This window comes from Nesoenas mayeri (assembly GCF_963082525.1).
Source record: "Nesoenas mayeri genome assembly, chromosome: 21".
In the NCBI taxonomy this organism is placed as follows: Eukaryota; Metazoa; Chordata; class Aves; order Columbiformes; family Columbidae; genus Nesoenas; species Nesoenas mayeri.
This window is the reverse complement of record NC_137571.1, coordinates 2,320,285-2,335,806: the sequence shown is the minus strand read 5'-3', so window position 1 is coordinate 2,335,806 and position 15,522 is coordinate 2,320,285. Positions and strand designations below refer to the sequence as shown.

Sequence of the window (15,522 nt, the reverse complement as noted above, 5' to 3'; positions counted from 1 at the left end):
GATGGGATGGGATGGGATGGGATGGGATGGGATGGGATGGGGTACGATGGGGTGGGATGGGGTAGGATGAGATATGGTAGGATGGGATGGGTGGGATGGGATGGGATGGGATGGGATGGGATGGGATGGCACTGACCGAGGAGGCAGCAATGATGAACGGTTGGTTTTTGCCATCATGGAGTGAGGGTTTGGTGGGATGGGGTGGGATGGGGTGGGATGGGATAGGGTGGGATGGGGTAGGATTGGGTAGGATGGGGTAGGATGGGGTGGGATGGAGTGGGAGGGGGTGGGATGGGGTGGGGTGGGGTGGGATGGGGTAGGATGGGGTGGGATGGGGTAGGATGAGATGGGGTATGATGGGATGGGGTGGGTGGGAGGGGATGGGATGGAGTGGGGTGGGATGGGATGGGGTAGGATGGGTGGGAACAGGCAGGAATTGGGAGCCTGGGATGACTTTAATGTGCTGAATCTGCCCTGGGTCCTGCCCTTTGCATCCTCACGAGCTGCAACAGCCTCCACGGGCTGGAGAAGGTGTTTCCATCCCTGGTTTTGCAAGGAGGCACCGAAAGCCCAGGTGAGGCGGAAGGGTACGTCCCACACACATCCTCTGGGGCACAGATTTAAACACCTTCCCGCGGTGCAAACAGCCTCCCAGGCCCCGGGGAAGGTGACGCGTCCCGGCTGTGCACAGCTCTGATGCAGCCTGGCTGCTGAATCGCTCCCGGCGGGAGGGAAACATCAGGTCGGGGAGTGCAAAATAGATTTTAGTGTCGGTGCGGAGCTCTTGGGAAGAGGCTCATCCCTTTTCTCAGCTCCCGGCATGGCCAGAGACCCCACACTGACCCTTTTCCAAGAGTTATCTGCAAAGGACTAATCATCCTGGCAGGTTCCAGCAAACATGTCCTCTCCGCTCAGCTCCGGCGTTTTGTTTTGTTTTGTTCTGTTTTCTGCTGGAATGCTAAAAATAAACCCAGTGGATACATAAAACAAATGGAAAATCTTTAAAGAGCGTTGCCGCTCATCTGCCTGCATTCAGTCCTTGCTGCTCCACCTGCCATGGGTACGGTTTCCAAAACTGGGGCAACTGAGGCAGGGAGTCACTTTGGAGAGGACAGCATGGCCCATGGCCGTGTGCAGAGCCTGAGGACGGCGCAGGAAGCAGGGCAGAGATGGCTCCTGCAAATCCTGACCCCCATCACCGGTGCTGCTCAGTCCGCAGCCAGGACCAAGGGCTCCCCGCTTCCTTTGCACCCCAAATTCTATCGTTGACACTTTAAGCCCTGCTGTCCCTTGGGGATCGCTCCTCTTACAAAGTTCTCTGTGGCATCGCCTTAGCTCGTATTTTTTCCTCAGATAACAGGAGGATGCTGCCTCTCCCACCCCCTCCAAACAGCCCCAGCTCGGGAATTAAATCACACGGGGGCGGCGAGCGCGGTGCCGGGGAGGAGAACTCACAGCGCGACTGCCCGGCGAGTTCGGGTCCGTCTGCGGGGTTTACAGCCACGGCTGCCGACGGCGGCGGTTTGATTTACTGAGAGGCTGCAAACTTGACAAAGGGCATTTCCCTGCAGGAAGAGCCTCTTTCCCTCTGGAATTCATTGGTTTTAATTAAAATGGCCGTAAAAATGACACGCGGGAGCCATGAATCTGCTGTGGCAGGACTCCAATCGGAATCCACGGGAATCTCTGGAGGTTAATGGAGGAGGAAATGGGGGAGATGTTTTCTCCCCAGGGATTTTTGGAACTCGGGGGACCCTGAGTCTCCACACGTGCTGCTCACCTTGTCTTGCCATGGTCCCGGTGGATTCGACCCGGGGCTCCGGCAATGCCGGGATGGCTGCAGCCGGTGCCGGTGGCCGTGGGGCCCAGGTGGGAGCCAGGGCAGCTCTGCCAGGTGTATAAATATACAAACATATAAATATATATACATATTTATATACTGAGATCATTTCCAGTTTGGCAGTGAGCTCAAGTTCTGCCTGTGACAATTCAGGGCTATGATACATAAAGCCGAAACAATGATTTTCTTATTCCCTCTCCCCGGTGCTTGGCTTCCTTTTTCACTGGATTTTTGCCCAAAATCGAAGCAGCGGTGCTGGGGCAGCCAGACGCAATGACTTTCAGTTGCTTTGGCGGTTGTTTCGGCAAGACAAGCAGCCCTGGATGCGCAGGTTTCCCTTGGCTTGCGCCGCGGTTCGTGTGCTGCTTTCTCGCCTCCCGACGCTGCTCACGCAGGTGTGTGATTTACGCAGGGGTTTGCTTCTAAAGCCAATACCACCCAGACCATCTGCAGTCGCTCCTGCGGGGACGGGGACAGGCTCAAATGCCACCGTGGGCTCTGCATCCGCGTCCCAGCACTGCCCATGACCCCCTATCGCCCTGGCATGGAGCGATGCTGGATGGGACCATGGGCAGGGACACCCTATGTGTGTAACGTGCCTTTTTCCTCCATCTCTTCATCTGCTTTTCCACTTCTCCTCAACAAAAGCATTTGTTGATGGAGTGCTCAAGAGGAGCCAAAATAACCCCATGGTGGCATCAAATGAATAAACCCCTCACCAAAAGTCAAAATCAGATGCTGCTTGGAAAGTTTCCTGAATGTTTCATCCACACCCTGCCAAGAAAGGGGCTTTTTTTCCATGGCTTTGCTCTCAGTAGCAAATACAACCTGTCCTGCGAGGAAGAGACAGTGACAGTGGTGGCTTAACAGTTGGACTCGATCTTGAGGGTCACCCTGTTTTCTGTAGGTCTGAGATATTTTGGGGCTTGCAAGAGGAGGGATGAATGGACCAGATGCTCCCCGAGCATCAGCCAGGCGCACCGGTACCCGCCGAGCTGGGGTCCAGGCTGCTCACCGGCCCCACGGGGCCCATCGCTTCCCCTCCCACTGCCGACAGCTACAGGGAAATCGGCCTTGAAGAGGAAAATGGGCTGATTTGTGAGTTTTTATTTCCCCACGTCAACAGATCTGGGTGTTTTCATACCTTGCGGGGCAGCTGCTGGGAAAGAACAAAGCCCAGCCATCAGGGGAGTTAAAATCAGATGAGATCCTCCTCTGCCTCCCCGCCACGCGTGGCTGGATGGCGAGGAGGAAGGGTTGCTGTTGGGTTTGCTTTGTTTTCTGCAGCAAGCTGATGCGCAGCGAGGCGGCCTCCGGGGACGGGGATTGCATAGCGCTGGGCGTGCTGCGAGACGGCGCTGGGGCCGGGAGGCACCCGTCCCACTCCCGAGCTCAGTGCTGTCCCGGGGGCGATGCCACCGGTGTCCCCGTGTGGTTCTCAGTGTCCCCAGGACATGAGGGAGGGTCACACTGCTGGGCTGGAGCTGGTGACAGTGCCGGCCCGCCCCGAGCCTCCTGCTCCCCCGCAGGGTCCTCACAAATACCTTCATCCCATTTCTTTGAAAAATGCTTCCAAACTGATTATTTTTTTAATTATTATTTTTATTTATTATTATTTTATTTATTTCTTTATATTATTTTATGATATTGACCCCTTTTCCACGCCCCGGTTCACGGCTGGCCCCACGGCAGGGCGGAGGGTGCGCCGTGCTGGCAGCGAAGGACACAACACCGTATCCCCAAGAAACTCAATCCCCACCAAACCCTTTTTTCCCTGATTGTTGCTTATTTAGGTATTTTCACCTCCCCTCCGGCTCGGTGCCTTCGGCTGACAATGGAGCATTGATTGGGAGCTGGCAGCGTCCCCCTGGGTTTCGAGGACTGGGGGGCTGGGCTGTCCCCCCCAGTCTGGCTCTCGCGGTGGCATCACTGCTTTCCACTGCTTCCCATCCCGGCGTCGGGAGCGTTAACAACCTGTGAGTCATCGTGTAAATGAAGCATCCTGGGGAGGGGGGATGCGGGCGGGATGCGGCTCCCAGACACAGCTGGGCTGGAGAAATAAACCTTTCAGCTGCCGGCGGAGGGAATTGGGGTGAACGTGAGCCCGGGGCACCCTGAAGGGGCTGAGGATGGGCTTTCCTGGGTAGTTTGAGCTCCATCTTGAGGGTTTCTTCCAACCAAAATGATCCTGCAATCCATCAATGGCCTGGGATGTCTCAGGGATGGTTCATCCACCACCTCTCTGGCCAACCTGGGCCAGGCTCTCACCACCCTCAGGGCAACAATTCCTCCTCATGTCCAGCCTGAATCTCCCTCCTTTAGTTTAAACCATCACCCCTTGTCCTGTCACAACAGCCCCTGCTCAAAAGTCTGTCCCATCTTTCTTCTCATCCCCTTTTAAGTCCAGAAAGGCCACACTAAGGTCTCCCTGGAGCTTCTCTTCTCCAGCTGAACACCCCAAATCTCAGCCTGTCCCCAGAAGGAGATTTCTCTCTCCCTTTTCTTTCTTTCCCAAAAGGCACAAAACTCCCCCCCTCACCCTCCTCCTGCATCTCAGAGCTCTGCAGCATCTTCCTCCCTCTCGCTCCCGAAGCCGCCGCAGCCTGGACTGAGCTCCGGGCCACCCGCCCTGTCCCTCTGCCCATGTCCCCGTCCCTTTCCCACGTGCCGCAGCCTTGGGACGACATTTACAGGGAAGACTTCTTCTCTGGTTATCAGATTTATTGCTCAAGAACCGTTTCAGGGCTGCAAACCTGCCCGGCTCACTGCCATGTCCCCAAGGAGCCGTTGGCCAGCCCAGCCCTGCGGTTAAACAAAGAATACAAATCAGGAAAAAGTGAATGTGGTGGTGCAATGATGGGGAAAGCTCTTCTTCTGTATCTATCCGTCTGCCTATCTAAATATAGATCTATATTTTCTAAACCCGAAACGCCAGCATCCCTGCGCAGAACCGGGTGAAGCAGCTGAGAGCCAACCACACGTACTTTAAAAGCAATATTAAACGGCTGGAGCCTAACGAAGCCCTGGGCTCTGTCCATAGGAGATGTTCATTTACAGAGGAGAGGAAAGCAGGCTGAAACCGATGGGTTTTCCCCTTACCCGAGGTTCTGGCGGTGGCAGTTTGGGGCAGAGGACGCGTTTGATGTGCAAATCCCGCTCACTCCCCGGCCCCGCGCGGGCAGAGACGTCGGCTGCTCATGGAGCTGCTGGCTTAGCTGAAATGCTGTTGATTCAAGGGATTTTTTTATATTGTTATTTGGGATTTTAGCCTGCACGGAGCAGGGGGGCTGCCAGGTGTGGGGGGGCAGCATCTGCCCGTAACCACCCCAAGGTTTCGCTCCAACCCGATTCCCAGCCCCAGGATGGATTTTTTCCCACCATCCTCCTCCTGCCTGCAAAGCGACCCCACTACCAGGGGAAAGAAAACCGCTAATAATTGCACTCCGTTAATGACTTGAAGCGTTCCCAGGCTAAGTGCTCCCGTTTCTCTGCTAAATGAGCCTCTCTCCTTGTCCACCCCATAGCAAACCCCACGCGCCCTTCTCCCCGTGGCCGTAGGACCGGAGCTGTGGGTGGATGGTAAGGGAACGTCTCTTTTTTGTTATGAATTCCTTGTAGGCAAGATGTCTTATGAGCGAAACAGTTTTTCTCCTCTCGCCTTGTGCTCGTCTCTACCTTCCTCTGTATCCAAGCGCAGCTGGATCCTGGGGGGGCCGGGATGAGTCACCGCGGCGATGTCAGGACATTAACACGATTCCTCCCGGGGCTCCGCATCTCCCATCACCAGGAGTTTTTCTATTCCGAACAGCTCTCCCGCCCCGAGGAAATATCATGTTTACCTGCAGAATGACAGGGCGGAGGGAGCGCGGCCCCGCGGCGGAGGGGACGGCTGGTGACGGGGATGGCGCAGGACCGGGGCGCGCAGCGCGGGTGCACGTGCAGGACGTCGCGGCCTCGGGCGCAGTGTGACCCCCGTGTCCCCAGCGCCAGGTCCCTGCTGTCACCCTGAGCTTTCGCTGCGGACCCCAGCGGGTCCCTCCCCAGCACAGCCGGCAGCAGCTCGGTTGCCCCTGCAGCCACGATCCCAGCGGTTTGCGGTTGCAGTTAACTCACTAATTGCGTGTTCGTGCTCGGCCAGGCTGCTTTGCAGACTGCAATTAATTAGCATTTGCTTCGCTGCCGGCTGCTGACCCTGCCAGACTCGGGAGTAAATTGGCCGCCGTGGGTAATGGTTTGCTGGGAGGCTGGCGGTGGTGGCACGGCGGCTGGGGAAGCGCTTCGTTACAGGACGAGCTATTTATATTTGCACTTTGGAAAGACAAGGAAGCTCGTTGGAAGAATGTGGCCTTCAGTGGCAGCTGCTCTCAGCTTTGGGCTGGTGGGACCTTGGAGAAAGGCGGCACAAACGTGGCCGAGGTGAACCAGAGCCTGTGGACAACCCCAGCCTGCTGTCCTGGGTGTCTTTTGCTCAAGGGAATGATCAGCCAGGGGCTGCGTGCGGCTGGGAGATGCTGTGATGGTTCAAAACGGGTGTAACGATACCTTGGGGATGTTGCAGACAAGCAAATCAGGGTTAGAAAAGTCACTTCAAACCCTGCCTGGTCCATGCGGTGGGTGCAGAGGACCAGGGGATGGGTTGAGCCTTGAGCATCCCACTGAGCTCCCCCATCCTCTCTTCTTTCCCACCACCAGGGTGCTCTGCCCGCACCCGAATCTGCCCTAAATCGTGATAATCCTGAGAGCAAACCCCCTGCTCGCCAGCCCTTTCCCCCAGCCGCGTGGTGCTTCATTATATCACTCAGGATTAATCTGCTGCTCTTAACTGCCGAGTGCCCGAGAGCTCCTGGCGGGGGGAAAAATCAGTGTCAGGTGAAAAAGCCAATGTGGTATTTTTTTCCTCTCTAATATTTAGGTCAATTTACTGATATGGGAAGCAGAGGGATGGGAATTCATGTGGTCCTGGGCAGCAGGGGGTGGTTATATAGAACTTATTGGGGCTTTTTCACTGGTATCTCCTCCGCCCCGGCCCCAAGAGGGAAGAGCGCACGTGGCTGCGGCTGAATGTTGAGAAGAGCTGATTTCTGTGGGGTTTTGTTTCCTTTTTAATGAGGAATCTTTGCTCAATTCTTCCTCCTCTGCCTGTTCCGCTAAGGGAGGGGAAAGGAGCCTCAGCCAAGGGCTGCGATTTTAGGAAGGCTGAGATCAAAGTGCTCTGCAGACTCAGCAAATTTGTCCAGGAAACAAAAGGGAACGGGTTTTGCCTTCAGAATGGTTTATTCTGTAATTTTCCATGCGGTACATTTCATTTTAGAAGCAAAGGTTTGGGTCCAGTTTGGGCTCATTTGGTGCATTTAATCACCAAGAAGCCTGGGAGGAGGCTGGGCCATGATTGAGGGCGCACGGGGACCTGCCACCGCGCTGCGGGGACCTGCGACCGGGGCTGGAGCAGCGCAGAGCAGAGGATGGGGAAACGGGGTTGCCACGGAAACCGCTGAACAGCAAAGGGATGGGGTTTTGTTGTTTTTACCAAAGGAGGCTGGAAAAACCACGGGGCGAGGGCAGCGGTGAAGGGCTGTGCGAGGGGCTGGGTGCCCGATCCCGCACCGACGGGACACACTGGCACCCGGGGGGGCACGGGGAAGGGCTGGTGGAATGGTGGGCGCTGCTCTGTCACCGCAGGGGTGTGGGGACCTGGCTGGGGAGGGACACGCTGTGGGGCTCGTTAAGGTGTTATAGGTTGTACGTCAATCCGTCACAATGAGGATTTAGTGTCTCCTCTGGACAGGAACCAGCCTCAGAGCATCCAAAACCTGGAGCTCCCATAGGAGTCCCCAGGCTCTCTGTGCACCCCATGGGTCTCTCCATCATTGCAGGGTCACCAAGAGCCCCAGGGGGACATGGGGCACCTGCGCTCCAGAGCTCAGCTCAGCCTGGGGAGTGACGGAGCCTGGGGGCTCCTGAGAGCTCCTGTCTGAGCCCCCTGCCCATGTAGGGGGGAACCAGCATCAGCCTTTGCTGCTGGAAGCCACAGCTACACCTCTCGAGTGGTGGAAAATCAGAACTGAAGTGGCCACTTCCCCCAGAGTTCGAGAGCGAGACCCAGCACGCCAGCCCTGTCCTGCGCCCCACGGTCCCCGCACGGGGTCACCGTGATGTTTTATTCATCCCCCCACTCCTCCCTGTCCCTTAGTGGCAGCCACACGCACTTTGCCTCAAAGGCTTATTAATGACTTTGGTGTGCTAATGAGCACTGAAGCCTGAACCGGGGTGTCTGACCCTTCCCTGGGCTGCAGGGACCCCAGAGAGCTCTGTCTTGGGAACATTAAATTCACACCTCACCCCAAGATTAAAAAATAAATGATGGGTTGCTCCAACAGCTCCACAGGAGCAGCGTCCTCATCCCCCATCGCCCATGGTCACCGTGACCTTGTCACACCTTGCTGCCTCCGAATGGAGCTGCTGGGAGAAGTTGGGGCTCTGGGAGGACAACGGGGCTTGGGCCGGGGGGTGCAAACCAAGGCGCCCCCCCCTTCAGAAAGCAGTTTGTGCTGCAGAGACAGTTCACACCTTTATTGCTCTATTGCTGGAGGGATTTCCCCATCCTCTCCCTGCTCATCCTTTCTCCTTTCCTGGGGCACAGCGTCCTCCAGCCAGGTGCATGTGTCACAGAGCGGAGGGACACGGTGGCATCTTTCCGGCATCCAGACACTGCTGCCACCAGCCTGTCCCCCTCTGTGTCCTCCCACTGATGAAGAAGAAGGAGTTTGGGAGTAAAACCTGGCCCTTTCCCACCCCCAGGACAGTGGCACAGACGCACAAACACGGAGCAACGTCCCTCCTGACCCCAAATCATCCAGGTCCAGCTTTTCCCCAGAGAAGGACGAGCCGCCCGCTTCAGACCAGTCCCCCTCTCCAGGGACGCGTCTGTTCCCTGTGGGGTCCCAGCACCCCAGCAAAAGGCAGGGATTCCCCGGGGACACCCCAGGCAAAGAGCCCGGTTTCCTGGGATATTCCAGTGCAAGGAAACAGGTCGCTGGAATGTGGGGACCGGTGTCACCCCGTCACTCTCCCTCCCCACCCCGACGTGGCTGCCGCAGCACCTCGACTCACGCCGTGTCCCCTCCAGCCCCATCGCCGGCGCCGTCAGCAGAACTGCGGGAGAAGCAGAGCAGGCAGTGAGCCCTCCCCAGCCCCCCAGCACCATTTTGGGGGGCTCTGCCACACCCCAGAGCCCACAGGGAAGGGTTGGGGCGCCCCAAGCTCCCCCCAGAGCTGGGCACACACCTTCCAGCGATTCCCGCACTCGTTGCACAGCACGAATGTCGTCATGGGCTCATCAGCACTGCGCGTCTGCACCTGCGGGGACCGGGGAGCCGGGTCAGCAGGCACCCCCCAGCACCCCCAAACTGGGATTCCCTGGGGATGGGGGGACCCCCACTGGGGGGTTTTGCAGGGCTGACCTGGTTGTAGGTGCAGTTCTTCTTCTTGCACTTGCCGCACTGGAAGAGGTCGGTGACGGTGCCGCCCGTCTTGGCCATCTGGTGCTCCCGGATGGCCTCCTGGGTCATGGCGTTCCTCAGCTCCTTCAGCTCGTCACTGGCCATCTCCTGCCACCACCACCGGTCAGTGCTCTGCCCAGGGGCTCACGAACCAAGCTGCCTTTGCCCAGCACCCTTCTCATCCTCACCAGGACCAGCACTGGTCCTGTGCTTGCTGGAGGGCTCAGACCCATCCAGATGAAAAAAATCACCCCCATCCTCAAAACTGAAACCAAAAGAGGGACCTGCGCTCCCAGGAGACTGATTTGGGGACCCTGGTTGAGGAGGAGGAATGGGGACCCTCAGGCCTGTGTGGCACCACACGCCCAGCTCTGCAATGGGCTGGCGGGGGGACACCAGACAGTGTCCCCTGTGCCTGATGCCCCTGGTGCTCCAGCCAGCACCAGCGTGGGACAGAGAGACGCTGGAACAATCCCTGTCCCTTGGGCACCAACACAGAGGTTGAGGGGTCCCGCCTCCCTCCAGGAGCCGTCCCTGTGCCCCCCACCCTGTGCCCACCTCAGCAGTCATGCGGGCGATGAGGTTGGGCGCGATGGCCCCACACAGCACGTTCCTCCGCAACCCGGGGTTCTTGGGATCCTTCAGGTTGCTGATCCTGCTCCGCACCCGGTTGCGATATTTCATGTCCGTGCTCTTCAGCTCCTGGAAGATATGTGGGGGTTCATCAAGGAATCAACGGGACACGGTGGAGTGGGGGGTGCCGGCCCCACGGGCACCCGCTGCTGCTCCGGTCCGGGTGGTGCTGGTTGTCACCAGGGCTGGTGACCACGTGCATGTGGAGGTGGCTGGTGACAACAGGGCTTTGCTCCCTGGGGGACCACGTGTGGGGTCTCCATCTCCTCGGGCTCAGGAGGATGAAACACAGCTTGGGATGTGTGGAGGAAAACAGCTTTGCATTTCCCTGCTGTGACACCCAAAGGCCATCGGGGCACAGGGGCCGTCACCAAGCACTGTGCTGGGACATGAGTTTATGGTGACCTGCTCCCTTCCTCCCAGGCTGGACAAGGTCTGGTGGCAGATTCGGGGGTCCCGCAAGGTCCCAGGCACACGCGGGCAGAGTCGAGATGCACCAAAAATCAAAGCACATCCAGGAGCGGGAAACAACCTTGGGGCTGGTCCCAGGAGACCCCCAGGTCCTGAGCTGGAGGTGAAGGGAGGTGGCTCCATCCTCAGCACCACGATGGAGCGGGGCTGGCAGGAGACACGGGCACCCACAGCAGGCGCAGGGAAGGGGCCCTGGCCGGGTTTGGGGTTTATTTGCCCAAGGACAAAGGTGGGTCCCTGTGCAGAGGGGTTTAGGACTCATACAGACCCCCAGACTAAAGCAGGTGCCCAGGGGATGCTCTGCTCAGCATCAGCATCAACATCAGCTTCTAACCGGGCTCTGGGCTCCCTCTGCAGGCAACGGCGACAGCAGAGCCCGTCACCCTCTGTCCTTGTCCGTGTCACCCTCTGTCCTTGTCCGTGTCACCCTCTGTCCTTGTCCGTGTCACCCTCTGTCCTTGTCCCTGTCACGTCTCCTGAGCCCACACGTGTGTGTGTCCCAGCAGACGGTGCCTGGGAACCCCCAGCCCCCCCAAAGGATATGGTCTTCAATCTCCGAGGCCATCTTCTCGCAGTTGACATCGAATTCCTTGTAATCATCTGAAGGGCAGAGAGGCCAAGGGAGTGAAACCAGGCGGGTGTCACCGTGCACCGAGAAACCCCCAAAAATCTCCCCTCTCCCACTCAACTTGTCCCAGACATCCCACCTCTAAAAAACCCCATTTTTACCCAACTTGAACCTAGAATTAACTTCCTTATAAATACCCCATCCAACCCCTTATTGGAGACTCTCCCAACCTCCTTTCCTTTCGTTTTGGGGCTGAACACTGAGCTCTGAGCTGCAGCTGCCATTTATTTGCAAGTCCAGGGCTGGGGGTGCCCCAGGACACGCAGCCTCGCTTGTTATTGTAGGGTCGCTCCTATTAGGGTTGTCCCATAGAAGAAACAGCCCAGCTTGCGCTCCAGCCCCCCAGAGCCGCTCACCGTCCATGCGCAGGGCGGCCGTCAGCATCTCGATGCACTTGTCCCGCACCGAGTCCCCCGTCAGATAACAGGGGGCCAGGAGGCAGGGGCTGGGCGAGAAGGTGGGGCTGGTGGGGGTCCGCGGCGTCTCCGCTTTGGCTTTGCTGCTGTTGGCTCTGCCGGGTCACAGCGGGAGGACGGGGGGGTCAGGGTCCCGGTGCCACCCCAGGGGACCTGCCAGGGGTCTCACGGGGGGGATGGGTCTCTCCCACCTTTCCTCTTTGCTGTCACTGGAGTTTCTCCGGGAGCCGGTGGGAGCTGGGGAGGGGCTGGTGCCCACAGAGGCTCGTCTGGGGGTGACACAGGGGATGACACCGGCACGTTAATGAAAGCACTTGGAAGCCAAGAGGAATCTCCCCAGGGGAGGATTTCATAGAATCACAAAATGGAAGGGACCTCCCCAGCCCCCCAGTGCCCCCCTGCCATGAGCAGGGACATCTTCACCAGCTCAGGGTGCTCAGACCCCGTCCAGCCTGGCCTGGGATGTCTCAGGGATGGTTCAGCCACCACCTCTCTGGGAACATGGGCCAGGCTCTCACCACCCTCAGGGCAACAATTTGCTCGTCACAGGGAATGTCTCAGCGCCCGTGGCAGGATCGGGGCTCCCCGCCACCGCCACCCACCCCAGACGTGTGTTCCATGGTCACAGCATCCCCAAGGGGATCCCCGAAGCACCCCCAGGATGCCCAGGGACACCCCTCCTCACCTCTCCCCTGACGGTCTCTTCTGTGGGGAGGATGAGGACGAGACGGCCGAAGCGCTGGAGGACCTGGAGTCGGCAGAGTCTCTCCTGGCAGGACAAGTCCCGTGTCACAGGGACCAGGCGGTGGGTCCAGACCCCTGTCCGCAGCCCGGTGAGGGGCTGGGTGCAACCCCTCCCATCCCCCCCCAGCCCAGGCACACACCGCTCTTTCTTGCCATCCAGAGGTGACTTCGGGGATGCAAGGGTCCCTGTGCCCTTTGGTGGGTACCTCTCGGGGACGGTTTCGGCAGGGTGGCCCCGAGGGGTGGTGGCACAAGAAGCAGACTTGCTGGGCTTCCTAGGGATGGGGAGAGCGGGGCAGGGTCGGACCAGCGCTGGCCAAACAGCACTCGCCCTGGGAATAAACAGCTCTAGAGAAGGGAGAAGGAAAAACAGCCACTTCTCCCTCCATCCTTGTTCTAGAGACCAAGTGTGATGGAGCAGCTGAGGGACCTGGGGGTTCAGCTGGAGAACAGGAGCTGAGGGGAGACCTTCTGATCTCTGAACTGCCTGAAAGGAGCTTGGAGCCAGGGGGGTCGGGCTCTGCTCCCCAGGAACAAGCGCCAGGAGCAGAGGAAACGGCCTCAAGTTGCGCCAGGGGAGGCTGAGGTTGGATTTGGGAACAATTTCTTCCCCAAAGGGCTATGGGGCATTGGAACAGGCTGCCCAGGGCAGTGCTGGAATCACCAGCCCTGGAGGGTTGGACAGACGGACATGAGGTTCTCAGGACATGGGGCAGGGACAGGGCTGGGTTATGGTTGTATTCCATGATCTTGAGGGGCTTTTCCAACCGAAGTGATTCTATGATTCCCCAAAAGCTGCCCTGGTGCTGCCCTTTGGTTCTCCAGCGGTGCTGTCAGCACCCATGGTCAGGCAGAGACAGACAGACCGAGCAAGGAGCAAGCAGAGGCTGGTCTTGTCTTGGCCCCACTGATGTCTCAGACCCACGGCTGGTGCCCCCGAGAGGGGGCAGGACCCCCCACCTCTCCTTGTGCTTCTCCCTGTGCTTCTCAGCTGGGCTCCTGGGGTGCTTCGCCCCTTCATTGGGGCAGTTGGGAAAATCCAGCCCCTTCCCCTTCTTCTCCTTCTCCCTGTCTGTGTCCTTCTCCTTCTTCCCATCCACATCCTTCTCCTTCTTCGGGGTGTTGGAGGGCTCTGGGGGGGAATTGGGTGTCAGGGGTGCAGCCCAAACCAGCACACGGCATGTGGGGAGCTGCATCGCAGGGCAGGGGGCTGCTCAGCCCTCGAGGCAGAGGGAGCACACACTGATTTACGCCACCCCATCCCAGAGCAAGAACGAGCCCAGGGAAAATCCATCAAGTCTGTGTGTCACCTGGCACGGCAGCCGCGGGGCCCTGGTCCCACCCTGACCCCCCCAGCATCAGGAGTTTGGGTGCTGGGACACCCGGGGGGGTGGGGGGTGTAGGGGGGTCCTGCCACCCCAGCATCGCTCACCCAGCAGCCGCTTCCAGTTCTTGATGAGGATTTTGGCCGAAGCCACCACCTCTTCATCCGAGCAGTGTTTCCGCACCGAGTTGACGGCCACCCCAATCCGCGTGGTCTGGGGACACGCGGCGGGGACGCGTCCTTAGGAATGTGCCGGCTGGCACGGGGAGGGGGGGCAGGACGAGCCGCCCCACGGGGCGTGTCCCCCCACCAGCAACTGCTGTGCCCCCAGACCCCTCACCTGCAGCAGCTGGATGGTCATGGTGTAGCCGGTGAGGGACTTGAGTAGGTCCAGAGCCCCCTCCTGGAGCAGAGAGAGGGCACGGGGAGCCCTTGAGGAGCAGGGGAGAAACGGGGGGGCACACCGAGGCAGCCCCATCCCCCCTTTCCTCTCACCAGTGCTGGGGGGGACACCCCAAGGGGACACAAGCAGCCACGAGCCAGTCCCTGGGGGACACCTGAGCCCCCCCCGAGATGCACTCACAGGTAAATCCCAAATCCCTCCAGACCCCACCCCAAAAAGTCGCCAGATCTGGGGGTGCAGCAGCTGCCCCCCCGCCCAGGAGCCCGCACTTCACTGGGGCAAAGGGCGGCGCAAACAGTCAAACATTAACTCCAAGGGCCGGGCTCGACTCTGCTCAGCCACGCGTCACCGGTCCCTGGGAGCCCCGGATGGATCCTCACCTGGCACGGGGGTGGCCGGGCCCGATCCTGCCCCTCCCGCCCCGACACACCAGCACCAAAGCCCCCGCTTGGGGGTTGTGTCCTCCAGCCTGTCCCCCCCGGGGAGCTTCTCCTCGCACAAGGCTGAGCCCGCGGCACCGATCGGGTGTTGGTGGCCGGGCCGGTGGCCAAGCACCTGTCACCCACGGTCCCTCGCGGCTGAGGGGTGCCTGGACTTGCCACCCCCAGGACAGACCCCCCTTGTCCCCAGATCAGGAGTGACGGGTGCAGGAGAGCCCCGAACTGGTGGCAAAATAAACCACCCCTGGGTGGTGGATCCAACATCGCAAGGCTGGGGGGACGCAGGCAGCACCCCGGGGTGCTGGGGGCACCTGTGGGTGCTCAGCGCCCCCGGGACTGTGAGCAACAGGAGTTTGGGGTGTAGACCAAAGCCCTCCTTTCCCAAGCCACCCTGCAACATCCAAACACACACGTATGTAAATATGCACATGCATGTAAATATGCACACGCGTGCAAATCTGCACACGCGTGTGCACAGTCCGCGGGGGCTCGGCCGCCTTACCGTGCTCTTCCTGGCCACCATCTTATCCAACTTCTTGGCGATCCGCACCAGCTCCTCGGCAGGCCCCATGCCGGCGGCTCGGCGCTCACCGCGCTCCCGTGGCAAAACCGCGGCGGCCGCAGGCACAGCTGGGTGCTGCCGGCATGGGGGTCAGGCCGGGCGGGGAGATGGGAGGAAAGGAGCAGAGAAGGGGAAAAAAGAAAGGGAAAAACAAGGGAAGGGAAGGGAGAGAAAGCAGAAAGGAGGTGGGGCTGTCCCGGCCAGTTATAAACTCCTGCCAGGCAGGCGAAATAACCCGGGGGAGGGCTAAATATAGCCTGGAGCACCCAGCGGGGCCGCCATGGCCGGAGCGGGGGGAGGCGCACGGCGGGGACACGGGGACACGCGCCCGTCCCCACCGGAGGGGACCCCGGGGTGTCAGGGAGCTGGCGGTGGCAGGGACGGGACCTGGGGACGTGGCTTTGCCACCCAGTGGGTGCCAGCGCAAGCTCTGGTGTGGTTCTTTCCACCCCGCGGTGACAAGGGACACAACAACACCTCCCGCAAGCTGTGAAGCCCGGCAGGTGCTATGGCTGCGCCGGCTTTCGGTCTGTTGACACCCCCCAAGGGCCGGGGAGCGCAG

The 15,522-nt window shown here is 59.6% G+C and overlaps 1 protein-coding gene across 1 annotated transcript; it reads right to left on the bottom strand.

The window, feature by feature from the left end:
- Positions 1 to 8,236: 8,236 nt before the first annotated feature.
- On the bottom strand, positions 8,237 to 14,969 carry TCEA3 (transcription elongation factor A3; the record flags this gene model as incomplete). Its single annotated transcript, XM_080357578.1, has 13 exons — positions 8,237 to 8,317; positions 9,125 to 9,196; positions 9,301 to 9,447; positions 9,898 to 10,041; positions 10,952 to 11,043; positions 11,428 to 11,582; positions 11,679 to 11,756; positions 12,173 to 12,256; positions 12,372 to 12,506; positions 13,192 to 13,363; positions 13,664 to 13,769; positions 13,896 to 13,958; positions 14,901 to 14,969. The coding sequence occupies 13 exons, from the start codon at positions 14,967 to 14,969 to the stop codon at positions 8,237 to 8,239; spliced, it is 1,398 nt and encodes a 465-aa protein (XP_080213704.1).
- Positions 14,970 to 15,522: the final 553 nt, after the last annotated feature.